Consider the following 26,985-nt stretch of genomic DNA (forward strand, 5'->3'; position numbering starts at 1 on the left):
TCCCGCATTGTAGGCAGATACTTTACCGTCTGAGCCACCAGGGTACTAAAGGGGAATTTAGTTTAGACTCCAGCTGCTACCTTGGGAATAAAGTGCTTCTTTAAATGGTGGGTTGTGCTGATGTCAAGATGCATTTGTAGAATGACTTCTATGAGGGATTTTTAAAAATTAAATAATATATAACAAGACAGGATTTTTAAAACAAATGCATTTCAGAAGCAATTTTAATATAATATTTGCTTGGATTTCATTTGGTAAAAATTTAATTTGAATTTGTAGAAACACTTTTAAAAGCTTATATTCTCCATATTACTGAGAAATGAAAGAGTTGTTTTGGTAATCAATAATCAAGTCTTTAAAAGGTTGTGGAAAATCGGCACTCAGCGATTATACCGAAGTTAAAAAATAAAAATTGTGCCTTTAGATATGACTTAAAAGCACCACTAGTAAAAGATTTATTTATTTGCTTTATGTTCTTAAGAATCCTACATGCTTTTCAGTATGTTAGCCCAGTTGTTATAGTAAAGGCCATCAAGCAGTCAATCCTCATTGTTAGGCATAGTTAACTATTCCTTTCTGCATAAGAATACTGTAGGTTTAACTTAAAATGAAGGAGATGTGGTGCTGGTGAAATAGACAGGAGTCAAGACCTGCTCTCAGTGCCCTGGTCTGCCAGGTACTGTCTGTGACATGACAATGCTGAAGGACGGCCTGCAGCGTTTTTGAGCCGTAGTTGTAATCACCTGTAAAATGAAGACAACAAAATGCTTACTACACTGGGTTTTCCTGAGAATTAAATGCAGTAGCATGTAAAAATGTTTGGTAAATACCAAAACATTTGTATTTGTCACAAAATATTTGGTAAATACCAAAAATTTAGATGTGAATTATTATTATTATAAGTTTATCCTTAACGCTTTTCTTCTAAAATCAATATGTGTGTGTTTAGCATTTTGCAGTCTCATTTTCTATTACATGTTCATTTTTGTTTCTGCAACATAAACCACAGTTCTGGTAATATAGTAAGTATTCAACAAATACCCCATAGAAAGAAGTGACGGAGAAGGCAATGGCACCCCACTCCAGTACTCTTGCCTGGAAAATCCCATGGACAGAGGAGCCTGGTAGGCTGCAGTCCATGGGTCGCAAAGAGTTGGACACGACTGAGCAACTTCACTATCACTTTTCACTTTCATGCATTGGAGAAGGAAATGGCAACCCACTCCAGTGTTCTTGCCTGGAGAATCCCAGGGACGGGGGAGCCTGGTGGGCTGCCGTCTATGGGGTCACACAGAGTCGGACACGACTGAAGAGACTTAGCAGCAGCCAGAAAGAAGTGAGACTATAAACTGTGGGTTTTATTTTCTGTTTTTTGATGCTTTGACATCTGGGGCCTGACTGATCTTGAAGGAACTGCCCTTTCCAGGGTTAAGAAGTTCCTGGAGATAGTAAACAACTCCACCTTGAGTGTGCTTTTCAAATACAAACCACTGCAGAGCCCATTCCCAACCAACCACAATCTTTGTGGCCCTCATGCCAGGCTACTGTCTACCTACTCTAGTCACAGTGCTGGGTACCAGACAATAAAGGACCGCCCTTATGCCCCAGAGCCATTTGAAATTATTCAAACTGACCAATCCCAAGCCTGTTTCCCCTGCCTCTGTTTCTCCTGACTCACACCTTTTCCTTTTTGTGGAAACCACAATGAAGGCCCTTGTCCACATTTCCTCTCTGTCCCTCTGCCTCCTCACCCACTCCGGGCTTCCCTGTGTGGCCTTCTGGTGCATGCTGTGCCCCTTTCTCTTGGTAACTGAGTAACTGTCTTTTCAATGACAGTCTTCTCATCTTACTATACCTTGAATTTTCTATTAATTATATTTGAAAATAGATCTAAAATAGTAGACTGATGATTTATTTTTTTTAAATTCTTAACACTACGAGTCTGATTACCAATAAATAGTATTTAATACAAAGTTTTAAAGTTTTCTTTAGAACTAACTAAAACAGAGATTCGGACTGGTATCAAGATACATATGTGTGCAGGTGAATACATACATATGTTCATGTGTATAAAATTTTTTTTTTAACCATATTGGAAGATTATAGAAATTCTGATATGTAAGTGACCTTTGCAGATCATCTTTTTGTTTATAAGAGAAAAAACTAAGACCCAAAGGGATATGTAAATTTACCCAAATCACATCTTTAGTTATTGGCAAAGTCAGGATAACCCATGTCTAACTCCCTGAGGCTTAAATAGACTAATGCAGGTGTCATAAGCATTTTTATTAGGAAGAAAATTGTTGGCAGGTTTTTCTTGCTTCTTCCCTTTCTCAAGGGAATAAGATCTTAAAGTTAATTTTATTTTCTCCTGTCCCAAGAGGCAGTGGTTTGGTTGCTAAGTAATACTTCCAATTGTTACAATTTTTTCATTTAGCAGAACTAAAATTGAATATAGTTATTCAGTTTTACTTCATAAACTATTTTAAATTCTAGAATCCAGATATTTGTATCCAGAATTCACTCATTTTGTATCTGAGTTCCTCTTCTCTTGTCTTGCTTTTGTTAAGATTGTCAGACTTAGAAACTGGAAACAGCTGTTGTGCTAGATACGTTGTTGTAAACATTTTTCTAAAGTGTTTATACTTTTATGACAAATTTGACTGGGCCAAATAATCATTTCATGAACTGAGATAATATGAGGAGAAATTATGAGATCAGTGAATTTATAATGGACAAAAAATGAGTTAGGAGTTTTGGTGAGTTTTCTAAGTCCCCCTCCTCCCCCCTACCTTGGCTAACAAGGTAAGAGGTAAACATACAAGATGTGGGGTGAAATAGCTTTCTGCAGTGTTCTGTTCTGCTGGGTCTTGATGTAAATATTGAATCAAGTTTGGCTTTATCACATTTGAAATAGAAAGGAGAGGTGTTTTTTTTTTTTTAATTAATTTTTACTTTCTATTAAGAGCATGCTTCATCCACAATGTTGTGTTAGTTTTAGGTGTTCAGCAAAGTTATTAGGTTATATATACTCATATATCCATTGTTTTTCAGATTATTTTCCCATGTAGTTTATTATGGAATATTGAATAGAGTTCCCTATGTTATAGAGTAGGTTCTTGTTACCTATTTTATATATAGTGGAGTGTATATGTTAATGTGAAAGAGAAAAGTATTAGTCACTCAGTTCTGTCTGACACTTTGCAATTCCATGGACAGTAGTTGCCAGGCTCCTCCATCCGTGGGATTCTCCAGGCAAGAATACTGGAGTGGGTTGCCATTTCCTTCTCCAGGGGATCTTCCCTACCCAGGGATTGAACCTGGGTCTCCTGCTTTGTAGGCATGTTCTTTACCTTCTGAGCCACTAGGGAAGCCTATATATATTAATACCAAACTCCTAATTTATTCCTTCCCCTACCTTTCCCCTTTGGTAATAAGGTTGTTTTCGAAGTCTATGAGTCTCTTTCTGTTTTGTAAATAAACATGTAAATGATATAATTTTTTTTTCTTTGCCTAGTATGATAATTTCCAGGTCCAGCCATGTTGCTGCAAGTGGCAAAATTTCATTAATTTTTATGACTAATATTCCATTGTGTGTGTGTGTGTGTGTGTGAGATGTATGTAACCACATCTTTCTTATCCATTCCTCTGTTGATGGACATGTAGGTTTCTTCCATGTTTTGGTTATTGTAACATATATAGTGCTGTGGTGAATATTGAGGTGCATGTATCTTTTCAAATTGTGATCTGCAGATATATGCCCAAGAGTGGAATTACTGGGTAGTTTTATGTTTAGCTTTTTAAGGAGTCACCTCCATAACTGTTTTCCATAATGACTGTACCAATTTTAGATTCTCACCAACAGTGTAGGATGGTTCCCTTTTCTCTTTGCCCTCTACAGCATTTACTATTTGTAGACTCTAATGATGGGCATTCTGACTGGTGCGAGGTGATAACCTCCTTGTGGATTTGGTTTGCATTTCTCTAATAATTAGCATGTTGAGCATCTTTTCATGTGCCTTTTGGTCATCTATATGTCTTTTTTGGAAAAATGTCTGTTTAGATCTTCTGCCAATTTATTTATTGATTGGGCTGTTTGTTTTGTTTTGATATTGAGGTACATGAGCTCTTCGTATATTTTGGAGATTAACCACTTGTTGGTTATTTCATTTGCAAATATTTTCTCCCATTCTGTGGATTGTCTTTTCATTTTGCTTATGGTTTACTTTGCTGTTCAACAGCTTTGAAGTTTAATTAGGATCCATTTGCTTATTTTTGTGTTTATTTTCTTTAGGAAGTGAATCCCAAAAGATATTGCTGCAATTTATATCAAAAAGTGTCCTGCCTATGTTTCCCTCTAAGAGTTTTATAATATCTAATCTTTAATCCATGTTTGGTTTATTTTTGTGTATGGTGTTAATAGAATGTTCTAGTTTCATTCTTTTACTTGTAGCTGTCCAGTTTGCCCAGCACCACTTACAGAACAGACTGTCTCTTCTCCCTTTTATAGTCTTGCCTCCTTTGTTGCAGATTAATTGACCGTTAGTGAATGGGTTTATTTCTGGGCGCTGTATCCTGTTCCATTGATCTCTGTGTGTTTGGTGAAAATATCATACTGTTTTGATGACTATAGTTTTGCAATATAGTTTGAAGTCCTCCAGCTTTCTCAGGACTGCTTTAGCTGTTTGGAGTCTTTTGGGTTTCCATACAAATTTTAAAATTTTTTGTTCTAGTTGTGTGAAAAATGCCATTTGATTGGATAGGGATTACATTGAATCTATAGATTGCCTTGGGTAGTATAGTTTTGACATTTTGACAATACTGATTCTTCCAATCCAAGAACATGGTATGTCATTATCTGTTTGTGGTATCTTAGATTTCTTTCATCGGTGTCTTACAGATTTCAGAGTACAGGTCTTTTGCCTCTTTAGGTAAGTTTATTCCTATGATTTTATTCTTTTTGATGCAGTGTTAAGTGGGGTGGTTTCCTTAATTTCTGTTTTTTGATCTTTCATTGTTAGTGTGTGGAAATGCAAGCGATTTCTGTGTATTAATTTTATATCCTGCAACCTTACTGAATTAATTGGTGAGCTCTGGTAGTTCTCTGGTAGTGCCTTTAGGATTAGAAAGAAGAGGCGGCTTTAAGTTGGTCCTCCACACAAACAGTAGTGATAGTTCTCCATTTCTTCAGTAAACGGAACTAAATGTGATAGAATTACATTGAAAGGAAAAATTTAGCTTTAAAGAAATGGATTCGTAATAATGTAAATAACTAAATAGGGCACAGCCTATTGAGGGAGGATTTAAACCTCTGCCCTTCAGAATTTTTTATGTATTAACTACCTGTCAGATTGGAGAAGGAAATGGCAGCCATTCCAGTATTCTAGCTGGGAGAATCCCATGGACTGAGAAGCCTGATGGGCTATAGTTCTTGGGGTTGTGAAGAGTCAGACACGACTGAAGTGACTTAGCACGCACACATCTGTCAGATTGTTCTAGAATTGCATGTCAGCTGCTCCCCAGGGATCCTCTTATTTTCTAAAGTAAGAAATATTAAAATTTTTGATCATAGAATAAAGCTCTTAGCAACGTCTATGTACTGCAACCTTAAATCATGGAGGAATGATATTGAATAATAACCTGATACATTTGGGGAACTCGTGGACTTAAATTTCGTTCCCACTTCCTACCAGATTTCCCATCTCCTTTTTTCTTGCCAGCTCTTGCACCTGATCTGCCAGAGGCTCTGAAATGCTGTTATTGCCGTAGCATTCAGCTTTTGTAATTGAAAATGTGGCTGTAAGTTGGAGCTAAGTAATGGTTGTCTATACTGCTTCTAATAGTAACCTGATTACCTTTGCTTCCTCCTCTGTGCATAGACAGTGCCTTGTATATAGTTACAGCCTGAGATGTCCACTTGTTAGTTGCTCAGTAGTATCCGACTGACTCTTTGCAACTCCCAAGAACTGTTGCCTGCCGGGCTTCTCTGTCCATGTGATTTTCCAGGCAAGAATATTGGAGCAGGTAGCCATTTCCTTCTCTAAGGGATCTTCCTGACCCAAGGATCAAACCCAGATCTTCTGCTTTGCAGACAGATTCTTTACCATTGAGCCACCAAGGAAGCCCCTGCTGATAGTTGGTACTTAATAAATATTTGACTCAGTAGATGCAGCTCTGTTTTTTTTCTAAATTGTATTTAAAATACTTGATTCTGTTTTTTATATAGTACGTGGTCATTTTTCAAAATTTGTCAACTGTTTCAAGGACTGATATTCATTTTAACTGTAATAAAAATAAGCATAGAGAAACTTTGGATTTCACCTGTTAGAATGTTTTGCCTTTTTTGTTAACTGAATAAAATACTTTATTATGTCATGTAGTATGAAAATCTCAATATTCTGTATTGCTGTAAAATCTTTTGATTTTATTTAATGACATTCTATATTGAGTTTTTGTATTTATTGTAATTGCTAATAAAAGTTACCTTAAACAGTTTTTTTGTGTGTTTTAGCATTATAGTTCTTTTTTGTACTGAAATGTTAGATAAACGTTGGACAGCCATAGTCCAGATAAGATAAATCTGGCCAAATTTTACGCTTTGTTGTTTAGGATATTAAAATCACTCATAATTCTTTGTTTATTAAGTAAAACTAAAAATTTTAATCAATACAAAACTACTAGTAGTCTTTGGAAGAATATAACTAAATATGGTTTTATTTCCAAGCTGTCTTTGTTTTTAGAGGATTTACTAGGTCTAGAAATAAGAACACTTGCATGTTCCTTTCCTTTTCAAAATCAGAGGTAAGCAGGCAGTATTCCTTAGTAATGAATAGATCATTGTCTGCCCAAGCTGATAAAGTACATTGAATTTTTCCAAGAGACGGCAAAGTAGAAATAGAAAATAATAATTAAACTCCCTAATGTGACAAAGGGGATAGGAATATGAATGTGATCCACTGGGTTTTTTAAAATTAGTTCTTTCTTTAACTTTATATAATTTATTTCATAGTTATTCCTGTATATCATGGTTAAGTGTAGAAATCATCTTGATGCACCTTAGCTGTGAATATTTAAATGAAATACAGGTATCTTGTAAATTCATGCATGGCCTTTTGGAGCTTTATTGTGGTGAAGAAATTAAAAGGACAATATAAACTTAATTCTTAGAACTATTTTGAAGAGGAAACATAGAAATCATTTGTTAAGAATTAGGCTTTGATTATAATTTTACAGTGGAGCTCATTCATTTCCTTGTCTGCACACATCTTTAAATTATTTAAGTTAGTCTCTTCCATCAAATGAGCAAACAGTTCTGTCTTTTAAGGTTTATTTCTGTAAATGAGTTTTTAAGTTAATCATACTCTGAATTTTCGTAAGTGAACAGAACCTTTTCTTTGCCTATGTTCTAATTCCCTCACAAATATGCCAAATGTTATTTCAGTTCAAGAAAGTCAATATAGTTTTAAAAATTCTCCCCCTACTCCTCTGAAGGTGTGCTCATATTTGTCACATCTTAATTGGAAGTGAAAAGAGGTAACTAGTACAGAATTGCCCTCAACTGAAGATGGGGCTGGATTACATTTCAGAGGACGTAGGATGGTTGTTACTTGGTTAGAATGATCCGCTCTATGGTTTTAGAGAAGCTGTGGCAGGTTTATGTACACTTGGAAGTAGAAAGCTAGTCTTTCCTGGTTGCTCAGTTTCCTATTAGAGATGAATCTTAGAATAGCTGTCTATATGGGATTAGGCTGATTCATGACAGTCTAACAGTGTTGGCCTAGCCTCTTTTGGCCCTGAACTGCTCAACTATTTTAAGCCAGGAGCCTAAGAACTGACAGAGCATACTGTACCCTGCTAGCGCTGAGTGCCACTTCTGTATTTCCCAGCCTCGACAGATCAACTGTAAACTTCAGTGCATTTAAGGCTCTCATTCAAGGGACTTTCCTAGTAGTCCAATGGCTAAGACTCCATGCTCCCCTTACAGGGGCCTCAGGTTCAATTCATGGGTCCAAGAACTGTATCTCCCTTGCCACAACTAAGACTCCTTGCAGCCAAATAAAGAAAAAAAAAATTTTTTTTTAAAGACTTGCCATTCTAAAGTTTTAGGAATCCACACCAACCTACACAGGCTAGTTTGCTTTGACATACCATATTTTATTAAAATAAATATCATTGGTGGGGAAAAATAATTAAAATCTAAACCCTATATTTTATTAATACCTGTTTATTGTTTGTTTGGATGAACTGCCTGTAAAACAGAAAAATTCCATACTTTGATGATCATTGTTAGAAAATTTTGCTGTTTTCGGATGCCAGTGCACTAATGCCTGATTCCGTGATTGCCTTTGCACATGTTCTCCACTCTCAAATCAGATAACTTTTTTCTCCTATTTCCTATCACTGAGTTGTTAGCATTCCTGGTTGCTGATTGCTCTTTTTCTTATTATCATCTCTCAACTACATATTTTTTGTGTGATTACTAAGTGTAGGCACAGGGCTAATTTCCTAGAACATCAAAGGTGGTATAAGACATAGTCCCTGCCTTCAAAAAACCTTCTGTTCTATGAGGAGACAGAATATTTATTAAAATTATAGATGGTGCATAGAAATAATAAATAGTGGCACATAGTAAAATTAAGCTAAATGATAAGAGGTAGTTAAATTGAAATTAAAAGTTTGAGGATGTCACTGAGAGACAAGATGGAAATAAAGGCTTTTCAAGGGAATTTTTCATGCAAAGATGGACGCAATAAAGGACAGAAATGGTATGGACCTAACAGAAGCAGAAGATATTAAGAAGAGGTGACAAGAATACATAGAAGAACTGTACAAAAAAGATCTTCATGACCCAGATAATCTCGATGGTTTTATCACTCACCTAGAGCCAGACATCCTGGAATGTGAAGTCAAGTGGGCCTTATTAAGCCTCACTATGAAAACTAGTGGAGGTGATGGAATTCCAGTTGAACTGTTTCAAATACTAGAAGATGATGTTGTGAAAGTGCTGCACTCAATATGCCAGCAAATCTGGGAAACTCAGCAGTGGCCACAGGACTGGAAAAGGTCAGTTTTCATTCCAATTCCAAAGAAAGGCAAAGAATGCTCAAACTACTGCACAATTGCACTCATCTCACATGCTAGTAAAGTAATGCTCAAAGTTCTCCAAGCCAGGCTTCAGCAATACGTGAACTGGGAACTTCCAGATGTTCAAGCTGGTTTTAGAAAAGGCAGAGGAACCAGAGATAAATTGCCAACATCTGCTGGATCATCTAAAAAGCAAGAGAGTTCCAGAAAAACATCTCTTTCTGCTTTATTGACTGCCAAAGCCTTTGACTGTGTGGATCACCACAAACTGTGGGAAATTCTGAAAGAGATGGGAATACCAGACCACCTGATCTGCCTCTTGAGAAATCTGTATGCAGGTCAGGAAGCAACAGTTAGAACTGGACATGGAACAACAGACTGGTTCCAAATAGGAAAAGAAGTACGTCAAGGCTGTTTATTGTCACCCTGCTTATTTAACTTATGTGCAGAGAAACGCTGGGCTGGATGAAGCACAAGCTGGAATCAAGGTTGCCAGGAGAAATATCAGTAACCTCAGATATGCAGATGACACCACCCTTATGGCAGAAAGTGAAGAGGAACTAAAGAGCCTCTTGATGAAAATGAAAGAGGAGAGTGAAAAAGTTGGCTTAAAGCTCAACATTCAGAAAAGCAGGATCATGGCATCTGGTTCCATCACTTCATGGGAAATAGATGGGGAAACAGTGGCAAACTTTATTTTTTTGGACTCCAAAATCACTGTGGATGGTGGCTGTAGCCATGAAATTAAAAGACACTTTCTCCTTGGAAGAAAAGCTATGACCAACCTAGACAGCGTATTAAAAAGCAGAGACATTACTTTGCCAATAAAGATCTGTCTAGTCAAAGCTATGGCTTTTCCAGTGGTCATGTATGGATGTGAGAGTTGGACTATAAAGAAAGCTGAGCACCAGAGAATTGATGCTTTCAAACTGTGGCGTTGGAGAAGACTCTTGAGAGTCCCTTGGACTGCAAGGAGATCCAACCAGTCCATCCTAAAAGAAATCAGTCCTGAATGTTCATTGGAAGGACTGATGTTGAAGCTGAAACTCCAGTACTTTGGCCACCTGATGCGAAGAGCTGACTGATTGGAAAAAACCCTGATGCTGGGAAAGATTGAAGGCAGGAGGAGAAGGGGACAACAGAGGATGAGATGATTGGATGGCATCACCAACTTAATGGATATGAGTTTGGGTAAACTCCGGAAGTTGATGAAGACAGGGAGGCCTGGTGTACTGCAGTCCATGGGTCACAAAGAGTCAGACATGACTGAGCGACTGAACTGAACTGAAGCCGAGGAAGCTTGAACTGTTTTTTGAAGCAAGGGAAAGTTCTCCCAAAAGTGTGAGGTATGAAGGAATGCATTATTGGCCAAAGAAACAGCCGGGGCAGAAGAGAAGAAGCGGAAATGTGATTTACCTGTTTAAGAAAGAATTGGTAAAGTTTCTTAGTGAAGATTTTGAGGAAAATGGTAGAAGGTGCACTTGGCAAGGTTGGTATAGACTGAGAATGTCAGACCAAAGACTGGGGACAAGTCACCTAAACAGTGTGTGAATGTGTTAATTTTTGGAGGGATAGAGGAAGTTTCATTTATGAAGTTATTTTAGTTTTATTATCTAGCAGACATTGGAAAAACAGGAAAGCCAATTTTGGGACCATATAGGCAGTTCTGATATCAGTGATGGAAAATCTGAACTTGGGTGTAAAATGTGATTCAAGAGACTTGAAGAGAACAATTGACAGGATGTAATACATGAATATAGAGAATAAATAATAAGTTTAAGGTAATTCTTGAGAATTTGAGCCCAGTTGACCATGAAAATGATTGCACCATTAAAAGAAAGTGACATTGAGAAAAACAAAGTGATGAACTTGAGTTTTGTTATTTGTTAAGCTTGTTAAAGTACAGTATTCCATTGGAGATGTCCAGTTTATATTTGGAGATTGGATCTGAGAAGAGGGATTATAGTTGTCATTCTGGATTTGGGGAGAGTCTTCTACATAGAGATGGTAGTTGAAGTTATGGCAATATGTGAGATTGATGAGGGAACCAGTTTTGAGTTTGAAGTGCAGTAGGATGAGAACTAGCCTTAGGGTTACACTCAGTCTTCTGGGGACAAAGAAGAAAGTTGAGTCGAGAAGTGAGATCAGTCAGGGAGATAGGAAGAGGACAAGATTGTATGTCAGCAACTAAGAGGAATCTCAGAATGTTGAATATTGAAAAGGTGACTTGGAGAGTGAGTGTTGATATAAGTTCATTGGGTTTCGTGCTTGAAACTTTTTTTTACCTTTCTTATTTGGCTGTGCTAGGTCTTCCTTGCTGCTCGTGCTTTTAATGGCGGTGAGCAGGGGCTACTGTTCGTTGCAGTGCTTGGGCTCCTCCTCGCAGTATCTTTTCTTACTGTGGAGCATCCCCTGCAGATAATGTACTGTATAATCCAGTGAGAGAATTTGCAAGAAATGTTTCTCAAGGAAGTGATATAGGATGACAAGAAAGTAGCCAGGTTAGCAAAGAAAGGATATTCCAGGCAAAAGGTCAGAGTCATGTGACCAGGAAACCACAGGTGGTTTTTATGTGTTCATACCAAGAGTTTATGTGCAGTAGTCATGGTGGCAAATTCCAGGACATGGAGATTCTTCCCTTGTCATGATACAGCATTTAAAAGCTGGAGGAGCTTTCAGGGGACCTTAAGAAGAATACTGTGGTCAAATACACATTTTAGGTTGCACACTATGGACTTGGATGGGAGGAGACTAATCTGATTTCAAGGAGATTGGTTCAATAGGAACATAGAACTAGTGGAGAGAAAAAGCCTGGAGAGAGAGAAGAGATAGGATTTCTGAGGCAGTAGAAAACACCAGATTGTTTTCAGAGGTATTTCTGACAGGAATAACCAACGGACATGACAGGTTTGAAGAGGCAAGAGATAATTGGCAAAGGATGCCAAATGAAGCCAGAAAAGGTTGCTGAATTTTCCAGTGTTTTTTCCAGTCAGATTACTAGAAAACAAGGTGAGGATGAGGTTGAAGTTCACAATTTGGGGACTGAAAATGGCAGGTTAACCAATGAGAGAAGAAGCATATGGAACTTGACTTGGACATAAAGCAGTTCTAATTGATGACAGAGTTGGAGCTGAGGTTCTGCTTGTAGGAGATACCTTGAGCATAGAACTGATTTTCCTTTCCTGACCTGCTTCCCTCCTTGATTCCTTTATCTCAGTTGATGGGCTCATTCTCTTCCTTGTGACCCAGACCAGGATTCTTAAGGACCGACTTAATCTTAGCCAGAGTTTGTAGTGATGTAGTGTGGCTAAAATCACTAAGGTTTGTAGCTTTATGCCTGAACTTTGGAATTAGACAGACATTGATTCACATTTTGGTTTTACTACCTAGATGCCAATCAAGTGTTTTTCTGGATATGATGTCCACATCTGTAAAATGGTAATAATCATGTTACTTTAATGAGATAATAAATATAAACTGGTTGCACAGTGCTTAGAGAGAGCACAGTCCTTAGGCTTCCCTGGTGGCTCAGTTGGTAAAGCGTCTGTCTACATTGTGGGAGACCTGCGTTCGATCCCTGGGTCGGGAAGACCCCCTGGAGAAGGAAATGGCAACCCACTCCAGTATTCTTGCCTGGAGAATCCCATGGTTGGAGGAGTCTGGCGGGCTCCATACAGCCCATGGGGTTGCAAAGAGTCAGACACAACTGAGCGACTATCACTTTAGAGCACAGGAGAGTTTTCACTAAATGATAACAACCATTTTTTGTTACTATTTTTTAAATATTTTATATTTTTTAATATTTTGTATATATATTTTTATATGTTTTATATTTTATAATTATTTTTCTTATATTGAGTTCTTTCTGTGTTCATCATCTAGAAGGTAAAGTAGGTTCTTCTTAACTGGCTTGTCTGCCTCTAGCTTCTCTGTCACATACTTGACATTACAGAGTTTTCCCGAAACTCAGATTTGATTGTGCACTCTTTTTCCTGTCCTCAAAGGTTTCCAGTTGCAGATTTTTCAGGTTATTAAGACTAATACGTTTTGTTTTCAGGAGGTGAGAGCCTAATGTGGGATAAAGTTTGTGATAGAGATCCTATCAGTTCAGGCCTACCTGTAGTGACTCTGTTACCTCTGAAGAACTGAAAAAAGTTTTACATCTTCAAAAACTATTAACATTCCATATAGAAGTAGTCCAGTTTTCCTTTGACTTTTTCCACCACCCTCTTAAGTTAGTATTGTTCAAAAAAGAATGAGTGGAATGAGGGAAAATGAGAATTTTTCTTAAAGAAATAGATTCTGTTTAAAGAAAATACTCCATTCCTTCTGGGGTCAGTTGCTTGCTTACTGGGAAGGGTTTCTACAGCATAAACTTTTCCTTATACAGACAAGGAGTTGAAAGAGTGGCCCTGTTAGTCTAGATAAGGGACAGGATACATAGAAATAACTAATATTTAAAGAGAAATGTACTTATTATTAATGAATTACTGAAGTATGTATATATACTTATTGAAGATGGTGTAGTAATTTTCCTCTTTCAGGGTAGGGCTTCCTAAAGTGTTCTTTGATAGAAAAATAGATCTATGACTTAGCTTATAGCTTTGTAATTTCAGGAGGGTTTTCAGGTTCTGATTCTAGAGAAATTGATGTGTAAACTTAGGATTCACAGGACTGATTTAAAAACTCAAATACTGTTTTGTTTTGTTTTGAGTATACGCTAAGAGAGAAATCTTTCCAGTTACTAGAATACTCTTCATCTTCTTTTCCTGGTGTCAATTCAATTCAGTCACTTATGTGTCCAACTCTTTGTCACCCCATGAACCCCAGTATGCCAGGCCTCCATGTCCATCACCAACTCCCAGAGTTTACCCAAACCCATGTCCCTTGAGTCGGTGATGCCATCCAACCATCTCATCCTCTGTCATCCCCTTCTCCTCCTGCCCTCAATCTTTCCCAGCATCAGGGTCTTTTCAAATGAGTCAGCTCTTCGCATCAGGTGGTCAGAGTACTGGAGTTTCACCTTCAACATCAGTCCTTCCAGTGAACACCCAGGACTGATCTCCTTTAGGATGGACTGGTTTCATCTCCTTGCAGTCCAAGGGACTCTCAAGAGTCTTCTCCAATACCACAGTTCAAAAGCATTAATTCTTTGGCGCTCAGCTTTCTTTATAGTCCAACTCTCATATCCATACTTGACCACTGGAAAAACCATAGCCTTGACTAGATAGACCTTTGTTGACAAAGTAATGTCTCTGCTTTTTAATATGCTCTATAGGTTGGTCATAACTTTTTTGCTCTTGGCAAAACTCTTGTTAGCGTTTGCCCTGCTTCATTTTGTACTCCAAGGTCAAACATGCCTATTACTCCAGTTATGAGCTCTTGACTTCCTACTTTTGCATTCCAGTCCCCTGTGACGAAAAGGACATCTTTTTTTGGTGTTAATTCCATAAGGTCTTGTAGGTCATCATAGAACCCTTCAACCACTTCAGCCTCTTTGGCATTAGTGGTTGGGGCATAGACTTGGATTACTGTGATACTATTGGAAACCAACAGAGATTGTTCTGTTATTTTTGAGATTGTACCCAATTACTGCATTTCAAACTCTTATTGACTGTGAGGACTACTCCATTTATTCTAAGGGATCCTTGCCCACAGTAGTAGATATAATGGTCATCTGAGTTAAATTTGCCCGTTCCAATCCATTTTAGTTTACTGATTCCTAGAATGTCAATGTTCTCTCTTGCCATCTCCTATTTGACCACTTCCAATTTACCTTGATTCATGGATGTAACACTCCAGGTTCCTAAGCAGTATTGTTCTTTACTGCACTGGAATTAACTTCCATCACCAATCACATCCACAACTGGGTGTTGTTTTCACTTTGGCTCCGTCTCTTCATTCTTTCTGGAATTATTTCTCCACTCTTCTCCAGTAGCATATTGGGCACCTTCCGACCTTCATCTTTCAGTGTCATATCTTTTTGCCTTTTCATACTATTCATGGGGTTTGCAAGGCAAGAATACTGAAGTGGTTTGCCATTCCCTTTTCCAGTGGACCACGTTTTGTCAGAACTCTCCACCATGACCCGTCTGTCTTGGATGGCCCTACATGGCATGGCTCATAGTTCTATTGAGTTAGACAAGGCTGTGATCAGTTTAGTTAGTTTTCTGTGATTGTGGTTTTCATTCTGCCCTCTGATGGATAAGAGGCATGTGGAAGCTTCCTGATGGGAGAGACACCTAAAAATATCTTTTGACATTACCAAATATCCCCTGTAAGATAAAAATACCCCCAAGTGAGAATCAACTAGTTTAAACAGACTTAAAACCAACAATAGTAGAATTTTTAATTTTTAAACAGCTTTATTGATGTTTGATTCATATATCGTATAGTACAGGCATCTAAAGTTTACATTCAGTGGCTTTTAGTATGTGTATTCAAAGAATTGCATCCATCACCGTGATATAATTTTAGACATTTTCATAACCTCATAAAGAAACCCGTGACACATTAGCAGTCACTTCCCATTTCTTTTCTCCATCTCTACCCCACCTCCTCAACCATAGACATACCTGGTTATCTTTTTATGTTTGGGAATGCACAGCCTTCTTGTCTGTTTTATTATAATAAACCCTGTTTCAGAGTGTAGTGGCTGAAAATTATTTGCATCAATGTAAGGAGACACACCTTTCCTTCAGAGGCTTTTGTTTAGACGGACTGTAAGTTTAATTTGTAGAGAAAATAAGCCCAAATAGGCTGATTTAAGAAACTTTCTGAAGTTATTCAGAACAGTAAGAAGTCCATCTAGCCCTCCACAGCAAGTTTTATAGTACAGAAGTCAACAATTTTTATTTTTCCTGATCAATTCTAGTAGATAATCTTATATCCTAGACTATGTGTAAAAACATAGTTATGAGACACATGTACTTAGAATAGTATTTTGAACCTGCTTCTTCATTATTATTAAATTATTATTGACTACTATTAAATAGACAAGAATACTGAAGAGGCTTGCCATTCCCTTCTCCAGTGGACCAGGCTCTGTCAGACCTCTCCACCATGACCCACCCGTCTTGGGTTGCCCCTTGGGCATGGCTTAGTTTCATTGAGTTAGACAAGGCTGTGGTCCTAGTGTGATTAGATTGACTAGTTTTCTGTGAGTATGGTTTCAGTGTGTCTGCCCTCTGATGCCCTCTTGCAACACCTACCATCTTACTTGGGTTTCTCTTACCTTGGGCATGGGGTATCTCTTCACGGCTGCTCTAGCAAAGCACAGCCTCTGCTCCTTACCTTGGACGAGGGGTATCTCCTTACTGCCGCCGTTCCTGACCTTCAACATGGGATAGCTCCTCTAGGCCCTCCTGCGCCTGGGCAGCCACTGCTCCTCCCAGCCTCAGGCCCTGGCCTCGGGCGTGGGTGGGTTCTCCCAGCTGCCGCCCTTGGCCTCGAGCTCAGGGTGGCTCCTCAGGGTCACCGCCCCTGGCCTCGGGTGTGAGGTGGCTTCTCCCGGCCGCCCCTGACCTCGGACGCGGGGTGTCTCCTCCTGGCTGCCCCTGACCTCGGATGCGGGGTGTCTCCTCCTGGCTGCCCCTGACCTTGGACGCAGGGTAGCTCCTCTCTGCCGCCGCCCTGACCACCTAACCTGCCTCTTGAGAAATCTGTATGTGGGTCAGGAAGCAACAGTTAGAACTGGACATGGAACAACAGACTGGTTCCAAATAGGAAAAGGAGTACATGAAGGCTGTATATTGTCACCCTGCTTATTTAACTTATATGCAGAGTGCATCATGACACGCTGGACTGGAAGAAACACAAGCTGGAATCAAGATTGCCAGGAGAAATATCAGTAACCTCAGATATGCAGGTGACACCACCCTTATGGCAGAAAGTGAAGAGGAACTAAAAAGCCTCTTGATGAAAGTGAAAGAGGAGAGTGAAAAAGTTGGCTTAAAGCTCAACATTCAGAAAACGAAGATCATGGCATCCGGTCCCATCACTTCATGGGAAATAGATGGGGAAAACAGTGGAAACAGTGTCAGACTTTATTTTTTGGGCTCCCAAATCACTGCCGATGGTGACTGCAGCCATGAAATTAAAAGACGCTTACTCCTTGGAAGAAAAGTTATGACCAACCTAGATAGTATATTCAAAAGCAGAGACGTTACTTTGCCGACTAAGGTCCGTCTAGTGAAGGCTATGGTTTTTCCTGTGGTCATGTATGGATGTGAGAGTTGGACTCTGAAGAAGGCTGAGGGCCAAAGAATTGATGCTTTTGAACTGTGGTGTTGGAGGAGACTCTTGAGAGTCCCTTGGACTGCAAGGAGATCCAACCAGTCCATTCTGAAGGAGATCAGCCCTGGGATTTCTTTGGAAGGAATGATGCTAAAGCTGAAACTCCAGTACTTTGGCCACCTCATGTGAAGTGTTGACTCATTGGAAAAGACTGATGCTGGGAGGGATTGGGGGCAGGAGGAGAAGGGGACGACAGAGGATGAGATGGCTGGATGGCATCACGGATTCGATGGACATGAGTCTGAGTGAACTCCGGGAGATGGTGATGAACAGGGAGGCCTGGCGTGCTGCGATTCATGGGGTTGCAAAGAGTCGGACATGACTGAGCGACTGAACTGAACTGAACTATTAAATAGATCATTTTCAGTGTATTGGTAGTTGGGTTAATTTTTTTTACAGATAAAGTATTTGGGACTTCTTTTATTTTTCAAAAGTATAGGTCTATTTTACCTACACAGTAATGTTACCTATCACTCACTGTAAAAAAAAAAAAGTTGACATTATTTTTCCCCTAAGAAGAAATAAGGACCAATTAGATTATACTCTCATTTATAAAACAAAGATATTTTCTGTCCTCTTTCCCTCAAAGGGATGGTATGAAATACTAAAAGAATCAAATCAGTACAGTCCAAAGAAATGGGCAATAAGGTTGTACCTCGTCTTTTACCATTTCTACTTTCCCCCATGTGTTCCCATTGTGTTTAACTGTTGTGAAGGCATCAGTGTTTTTTAAAATGTCATTTATAGCTGACTTCACAAGGCTTGACCAAGCCTTAAGTCCTTTGTTTTTACTGCGTGTGATTAAAATTTATACATCATAGAAAATATTTTAAGCAAAACAAAGAGGCTCCTTTATTAAGAAGCTACACAAAAGGAAAAAAACTAAGCCATAGTAGATAAACGGCAAAGGATAGGAACACACAATTCAGAAAGGATATTCAGATGTCCAATATGTATTTGAAAAACATGTTCAGTTCTATTGGGAATCAAATAAATGCAGATGAAAGCAATAATGAAGTTCCAGACTGTGTCTGTTAATTATTAGCAGGATTTTTCCTTTTAAAATTAGTCTTTAGTATGTTAGTAATATATGGTAACATTTTCTTTGTTTAAAAAAAAGTGTATCTAGTTTAGGTAAGACCAGCACTCCTGCTAACTACACTCCAATCTCAGATGCCCTTTTAGAAGAAAGCACTCTTAATCAATTTGTTATATATCCTTTCAGACTTTTTCCAATTTATTTGTGAGTGTAAAAATCAGTATAGGAAATAAAGAGTCGGACACGACTGAGCAACTGAACTGACCTGAATGTAAAAATCAAGTAACTTCCTTTAATTCAGCTATATATTTTAGAGGTTTATTTGGGTTAGTACATAAAGATTGCTTTCATTCTTTTTGACTATTACAGAGTATTCCTATTACAATGAATGGTTCTGGAAACTGTGTTAAGAATGCACTTATAGAGGACAGTGGTGATAAGGAGAGCAATTAGGAAGCTGTTGTAATAATCAAGCAAGAGAAAATGGTAGATTGGACCACCATTTTTGTGGGATAACCTGTCTCATTCCTAGAAAGATTGCCTGTGAAAAATCTGGGTGGAAATGTTCCTTGGCAGATAACAAGAAGATTATGATACTCATGAGAGGTATTTGATTATAAATGTACAGTTTTGGGAGACATTAGCTTATAGATAGTAGTAAAAATTATGAAAGTGGGTGAGTAACCAGAGGAGCAAGTTAGAATGAGAAGTTGGAATTATGTGGGAATTGTTAGAGAAGTCGGAGGAACACCAGTGGTGAGTAGAATCAGAGAAGCATGAGGAGAGCATTTCAAGAAGAGGGTGGGATTAGCAGCTGCAGGTGCTCCAGTGGTGAAATAAGAACAAAGGGAAGAGTACTTGGGGTTTACCGTCAGAGAAATTGTTCGTTCCATCATCATTTTAGCAGAGTGATGGGTCAGACACCTAATTTCAGTAGTTAGAAGAGAATGGGCAGTGAGGAATAAAGGAGTGTAGGTAAATCTGTTAAGAATGTGATGTCAGTTTAGGTTTAAGTGCTGATAGGGAGAGCTAACAGAGGACAAGCTTCTGAAGATGTAGGGACTTAGCTCCAACAGCCAAGTTTTAAGGATGGCGTGCTCAGTGGTGTAATGTGCAGCAGTGCAGTCTTACTTGCATGCATTGAGACAATGCACTTTGGATTTGGCCATTAGGAGGAAATTAGTGAGTCTGGAGCCAAGTCCCTGTGGTAAAGTCCTTTGAATGGAAGACTGGTCAGTGGGGAATAAATGAAAGTTTTATTGAGCATGGAAGTGATATGATCAGAATGGCATTAAAATGTTTTCTTCTTTTAAAATGTTCTTCATTAAGCTTATGTTATTGAGTGGCTTATGTTAAATTGACCAGTATTTTGGTCATCTGATGCAAATAGCTGACTTATTGGAAAAGTCCCTGATGCTGGGAAAGATTGAGGGCAGTAGAAGGGGACGACAGAGGATGAGATGGCTGGATGGCATCACTGATGGAATGGACAGGAACCTGGGCAAACTCGGGGAGATGGTCAGGGACAGAGAGGCCTGGCGTGCTGCAGTCCATGGGGTCGCAAAGAGTCAGACACAACTCGGGGACTGAACAACAGTTGACTGGCTGCTGTGTGTTGGGCTCTGTTCTACATCTGAGGATACATTAGTGAACATAACAGGCAGGATTTCTGTTCCCGTGACCTGTAACATCCAGGAGTGAGGTGAAGACAGAAAAAATAATAAAAAGACATGATAATTTAAATAAGACAAAACTTGATGATGAAACAGAAACAGACTGAGGTCAAGCTATTTTAGATGTTGTGGTCAGGAATAGCATTTTCTAAAGAGGAGAGATTTGAACTATGATCAGACTGTTACTAAGGAGTCAGTTGTGCAAAGATCTGGGTGCAGAGGCATCTTGGCCCAGACTGAAGAGTGTGTGCAAAGGCCCTAAGAAGGGAATGAGCTCAGTTTGTTTGAGCACCAGAGAAAAATCTGTGGTTTTAGTGACAGAATCTAATAATCATGCATGGTTTTGCATTTAGTTAATAGCTACTTAATAAAAAGACTCATCAATAAAGAGTTGTTTGCTTAATTTAAAGTATTTAGGAGTGAGAAATGTCCATAAAACTAAATCCTTTGTTCAGTTACTTTTTACTCTTGTGATTTCATGGAGTGAATGAGGTATGTTGCTGACTGTGAAAATGGTAATAATAATACTTTCTATTTATGTAACATCTTTCATCCATTGATCTTAAATAGTGTCTCATAGATCCTCATAACAATTGTGAGGTAGGTAAGTTGCAAGGATTATTAGTCTTCATTTTATAGATGGAGAAATTAAGCCACAAGAGGATTTAATGACTTATGTATGGTCCCATCAACCAGATATAGAGGCAGCCTGAGCTGCTAAGGTTAGAATATTATATTTTAGGGGGATTGACATAGTATAAATCATTAACACTTTTGCTTTTGTACTTGACACAGATTATCTGTTAAAATAAATATCATAGTTTTTAAGTGTCCATATGGAAATCTTTTTAATCCTTTTTTTAGGAATGTAAAACATTGTAATACTCTTTTTCCCCCTCTCATTTTTAGGTCAGCAGCAAGGACAAGATGGAGTGAAAGTCCAGCAAGCTACCATAGCTCCTGTAACTGTAGCAGTTGGAGGAATTGCTAATGCAACGATAGGTGCTGTTAGTCCTGACCAACTCACACAAGTGCATTTGCAGCAAGGCCAGCAGGCTTCTGATCAAGAAGTGCAGCCTGGCAAGAGGCTTCGAAGAGTTGCCTGTTCCTGTCCTAATTGTAGGGAAGGAGAAGGAAGGTAAATGGTCTGTTGCCACCACCCAACTCCGTGGAGACTAGTGTAATAATAACTAAGATGTAATGAACAGTTACATGTAATGAAGGCACATAGGATGCTAGTTAGAACCAAGCCATTGGCTGAGTGCTTTGACTGTTGGAACATCACTAGCTTTATAACCCAAGAGCTGAGATATAATATTGTTATGAAAGGGATTGAATAGAGCTATTCTAGGAATGGGATTTCAGTGGTTCTTTACCATGTATCTTATACTTTGTCTTAATGGTTTTCTTTTTTCATTTATTTTGTAAAATTTTAAAACAACTATATTGATATAAAACTTACATACCATATGATCCACTCATTTAAGCTGTACATTTCAATGGTTTTTAATGTATTCACAGAGTTGTACATCCATCACCACAATTTTAGAACAATTTTATTCCCCTGACAACAAATTCTGTATTTTTTAGCCATCACTCCCTCATCCCTCCCAGCTCAAGGCAACCACTGAACTAATTTCTGTCTACAGTTTTGCCTATTCTAGACATTCAAGTAAAGGGAAGCACATAATATGTGGTTTTTGTGACTGATTTCATCCACTTTGTATGTTTTCAAAGTTTATCTGTGCTATTGCATATGTCTGTATTTCATTCTTTTTACTGAACAAAATATTCCATTTTATAGATAAAACAGGATTTTACCTATCCATTCATCAGTTGGTGGACTGGAATTTTTCCATCTGTTGGCTGTTATGCTGCTATAAATATTCTTACATATGTTATGTATGGGCTTCCTCAATGGCTGAGCAGCTGTAAAGAATCTGCCTGCAGTACAGGAGACACAGGTGTGATCCTTGGGTCAGGAAGATCCCCTGGAGTTATGAAATGGCATCCCACTCCAGTATTCTTGCCTGGAAAATCCCTTGGACAGAGAATCCTGGCTGGCTACAGTCCATGGGGCCACAAAGAATCAGACGCAACTTGGCAACTAAGCATGCACGCATGCAAATACTTACACAAGTTTTTGTTTTTGATTTGCATTTCCATGATGACAAATAATGTAGAGTATGCTTTTGTGTGTGTACTGTTGGCCATTTGTGTGTCTTCCTCAGAGAATTACCTATTAAGATCTCACATTCATTTTAATTATGTGTGTTTTTGTTATTGAATTATAGTATGAATAGTTCTTTATATATTCTTGATACAGGTTCCTTATCAGAGATATGATTTGAAATAATTTTTTTTTCAGTCTGTGAGTTGTCTTTTCACTTTTTTTTTTAGTATCCTTTGAAGCAGAAAAGTGTTTAATTGTGAAGTCCAGTCTTGTTTTTGGATGCTTCTGCTTTTGGTGTCATATCTAAGAATCCATTGCCATATCTGATGTCTCAAATCTGATGTTTTCCTATGAGAGTTTTATAGTTTTCGTTGTTACATTTAGGTCTTTTGTCCACTTGGGGGTTAATTTTTGTAAATGATGTGAGGTAAGGGTTCATCTAACACCATTTGTTAGAAAACTATTCCTTCCTCATTCATTGAGTAGTTTTGGCACCCTTGTCAAAAATCAGTTGATCACAGACATATAGATTTATTTCTAGACTCAGTTCTATTTCAGTGATCTGTATGTCTGTCTCTATACCAATACCACGTTGTGTTGATGACTTTGGCTTTGTGGTAACTTTTAACATTTGGGCATATGAGTCTTCCAGCTCACCCAGTATGAAAGCATTTATGATTGTGTCAGATGCTTTTCTTCATCTGTTGAGATGGTCATGTAGTTTTGTTTATTATATCAGTATATTGTATTACATTAACTGATTGTCAGATGTTAAAGTACTTTTGCATTTACAGGATAAATACAACTTAGTCATGCTATGTAATTCTGTTTATATGTTCCTGGATTTGGTTTTTCACTATTTTGTTGGGGATTTTTACATCCATGTCCATGAGTGATATCAGTTTATGGTTTTCTTATAATTTCTTTGGTTTTGGCAAGGGTATTATTGGCTTCTTGGAATGAGTTGGAAAGTTTTCTTGTCCAGAACATTTTTTGAAAGACTTTGTGGTGGTGTTCAGTCACTAAGTCATGTCTGACTCTGCGACCCTGTGAACTGCAGCATGCCAGACTCCTCTGTCCTTCACTATCTCCTGGAGTTTGCTCAAATTCATGTCCATTGAACTGGTGATAGTATCTCAACAGAGATCATCCTCTGCTGCCGTCTTCTCCTTTTGCCTTCAGTCTTTCCCAGCATCAGGGTCTTTTCAAAAGTCAGCTTTTTGCATCAGATGGCCAAAGTTTTGGAGCTTCAGCTTCAGCATCAGTCCTTCCATTGAATATTCAGAGTTGATTTCCTTGGGGATTGACATGAAGTCAACCCCAGATATTTATTGGAAGGATATTCATTGGGAAGTCTTCTCTCCATTTGATTTTTTTTGAAAGAGTGTGAAGAACTGGTATTAATTTTTAAAAGTGTTTATGAACCTGTGAAGCTCACTGATCCTGGGCTTTTCTTGTGAATACTTTTTTTTGACTGCTAATTCATCCTGTTTACTTGTTTTGAATTGTATCTTGTTCTTGAGTCAGCTTGGTACTTTGTATATTTCTAAGAACTTGTTCATCTGCTACTTTTTAAGTAATTGGCATACAATTGTTCTTGGTATTCCCATATAATCTTTTTATTTCTGTGAGGTTGGTAGTGATGTTCCCTTTTTCATTTCTGATTCTAGTAATTTGAGTCTTCTCTCTCTCTCTCTCTTTTTCTTTGTTAGTCCCCCTAAAAGCTGTAAGTTTACTTGACCTTTTCAAAGAATTAGCTTTTGGTTCCATTCATTTTTTCTTTATTCTCTAATTCATTAGTTTCAGCTCTTTTCTTTATTATTTTCTTTCTTCTGCTTGCTTTATTTTAGATTTAATTTGCTGTTTTCATTGTCTTAAGATGAAAAGTTAGGTTATTTATGATCTTTTTTCCTTCCAGTTTTGCTGAGATATAATTGACATACAGCACTGTGTAAATATAAAGTGTACAGCATAATAATAGGCTTAATATGTCATGAAAAGGTTATCATAATAAGTTGAGTGAACATCATCTTGTATAGCTGTAAAATTAAATAGGAAAAAAAATTTCCTTGCAATGAGGAGTCTTAGGATTTACTGTCTTAACAATTTTCATATATAACATGTAGCAGTGTTAATTATATTTATCATGTATTACATCCTAGTGTACTTAGTTATCTTAGAACTGGTAGTTTATACCTTCTGACTGCTTTAATCCATTTCCCCATCCTCTGATAACCACAAATTTGATCTCTTTTTTTCTGTGAGTTTGTTTGCTTTTGAGGTATAATTGACCTACAACACTATATGTTCCTGTTTTACAATAGAGTGAATCAAGGCCTGTATAGTCAAAGCTATGGTTTTTCATGTAGTCATGTTTGGATATGAGAGTTGGACCATAAAGAAGTCTGAGTGCCGAAGAATTGATGCTTTCTAACTGTGGTTGTGCCTTGGACTGCAAGGAGATTAGACCATTCAATCCTAAAGTTAATCAACCCTGAATATTCATTGAAAGGATTGATGCTGGTGCACCAATACTTTGGCCACCTGATGTGAAGAGCTGACTCACTGGAAAAGACCCTGGTGCTGGGAAAAATTGAGGGTAGGAAGAGAAGAGGGCGACAGAGGAGGAGATGGTTGGATGACATCACTAATTCAGTGGACATGAGTTTGAGTAAATTCCTGGTAATGGTGAAGGACAGGGAAGCCTGGTGTGCATAGTCCATAGGGTTACAGAGAGCCAGATGAGGCTTAGCGACCGAACAATTTCTGTACGTTTCACAATAATCACAATTCTATGATATATCACTGTACAAAATTATTGCATAGCTATTGACCATATTCCTCACATTGAGTATTCCATCCCCTTGACTCATTTACTTTTTTAACTGGAAGCTTGTGCCTCTCAGTCTCCCTTGCCTCATTTTCCCCTCTCCCACTCTGGCAGCCACCCCTTTGTTCTCTATAACTATGTTTCTATTTTGTTATGTTTGTTAATTTGTTTACTTTTTTTGATTCCTCATATAAGTAAAAGCATTCAGTATTTGTCTTTTTCTGACTTGTTTCATTTAGCGTGGTACCACCGAGGTCCATCTGGATTGTCACAAATGGCAAGATTTCATTCCTTTTGATGACTGAGTAATATTATATTGTGTGTGTGTATACACATATTCATATATATATATATAGATTTTATCCACTCATCTATTGGTGGGCGTTGTGGTGGCTTCTGTATCTTGGCTGTTGTGAATAATGATACAGTTAACATAGGGTGTTTGTATCTTTTCTAATTAGTGTTTCATTCTCTTTGGTTAAATACCTAGGAGTGGCATTCCAGGGCTTAGGGTCATTCTATTTTTAAGTTTTTGAGGAGTATCCACACTGTTTTCCATCACAGCTATACAAATTTACATTCCCAACAACAGTGCATGAAAGCTCCTTTTTTCTCCACATTTGTTATTTGTTATTGTCTTTTGGATGATAGCCATTCTGACATGCTTGAGGTAAGATCTTTTTAAATATAGGTATTTACAGCTATAAGTTTCCCTCTGAGCATCAGTTTATGTGTATGGCCCAAGTTTTGGTATGTTGTGTTTTTGTTTTCCTTCATCTCAGTGTCTTTTGATTTTTTCCTTGACCTACTGATTATTTAGGAGTATGTTGTTTAATTTCCAGGTATGTATGAACTTCCCAGTTTACTCCTATAAGTGATTTCTTGTTTCAGTTCATTGTGATCAGAAAATTTTGTTATTTCTGTCTTTTTTAATTTATTGAAATTTGTTTCACATCGTAGTGTATGATCTATCATGAAGAGTATTTATTCCATGTGCACTTGAGAAGAGTGCTTCTGTTGGATGAAGTGTTCTGTGGATGTCTGTTAGATCTAATTCATTTATAGTGTTATTCAGGTCTTTTACTTCCTTACTGATTTTCTTCCTGGTTGTTTTGTGGAAATATTGAAGATAATTGAAACTTGGAATTATTAGCATTGAATTATCTGTTTCTCCTTTCATTTTCTGTCCATTTTTACTTCTCTTTTGGCCCTCTCTTGTTTCTATTGTTTAAGTAAATGTATGTTTATAATTATTATACCTTCCTAATGGATTGACTCATTTATCCTTAAGAAATTTCTCTATTTCTAATAGCGTCTTTTGTTTTAAAGCTAATTTTGTCTAATATTAGTATAGTCACTCTGGCTTTCTTGTGGTGTTTGTTTGCATGAGACCTTTTCCACCTTTTTACCTTCAATTTCTTTGTATTTTTGTATCTTTGAGTGTAAAGTGTGTCAGCTAGAGACATTGCATAATAGCTCTTGTATTGTTTTAAATGTAATCTGACAGAACCTACCTTTTGATGAATATATATATAATCCATTCACATTTTATATTATTATTGATATAATAAATTTATGCCTGCCATTTTACATTTTGTTTTCTGTCTCATATCCTTTATCCCTCCTTTACTGCTTTCTTTTGAATTAAATTAATAATATATCATCTTAATTTGTAATACAGCATTTTAATTTCATTAATGATTTTTTTCATTGTACTTACATGTCATTAATGGTTGCTGTAGGCCTTACCATGTATAGCTTAATTTATCATAGTCAGTTTAAGATTTATAGTAACTTAATTCCAGTGAGTTATAGAAGTTTTCCCCCTATGTAGATCTCTGCTTCTCTTTGTGGTATTTTTATTATACATAGATATTGCAAGTGTTACATA

At 37.7% G+C, this 26,985-nt stretch overlaps 1 protein-coding gene across 1 annotated transcript in view; it reads left to right on the top strand.

Moving 5' to 3' along the window:
- Positions 1 to 26,985, top strand: part of SP4 (Sp4 transcription factor) — a 77,864-nt gene that overhangs the window by 21,617 nt on the left and 29,262 nt on the right. Inside the window, exon 4 of the mRNA XM_040260636.1 lies at positions 21,001 to 21,229. Within this exon, the coding sequence (XP_040116570.1) occupies positions 21,001 to 21,229 (229 nt within the window). The remainder of the gene's footprint in view (positions 1 to 21,000; positions 21,230 to 26,985) is intronic.

The sequence above is a fragment of the Oryx dammah genome, unplaced genomic scaffold, assembly GCF_014754425.2.
Source record: "Oryx dammah isolate SB20612 unplaced genomic scaffold, SCBI_Odam_1.1 HiC_scaffold_18, whole genome shotgun sequence".
Lineage (NCBI taxonomy): Eukaryota > Metazoa > Chordata > Mammalia > Artiodactyla > Bovidae > Oryx > Oryx dammah.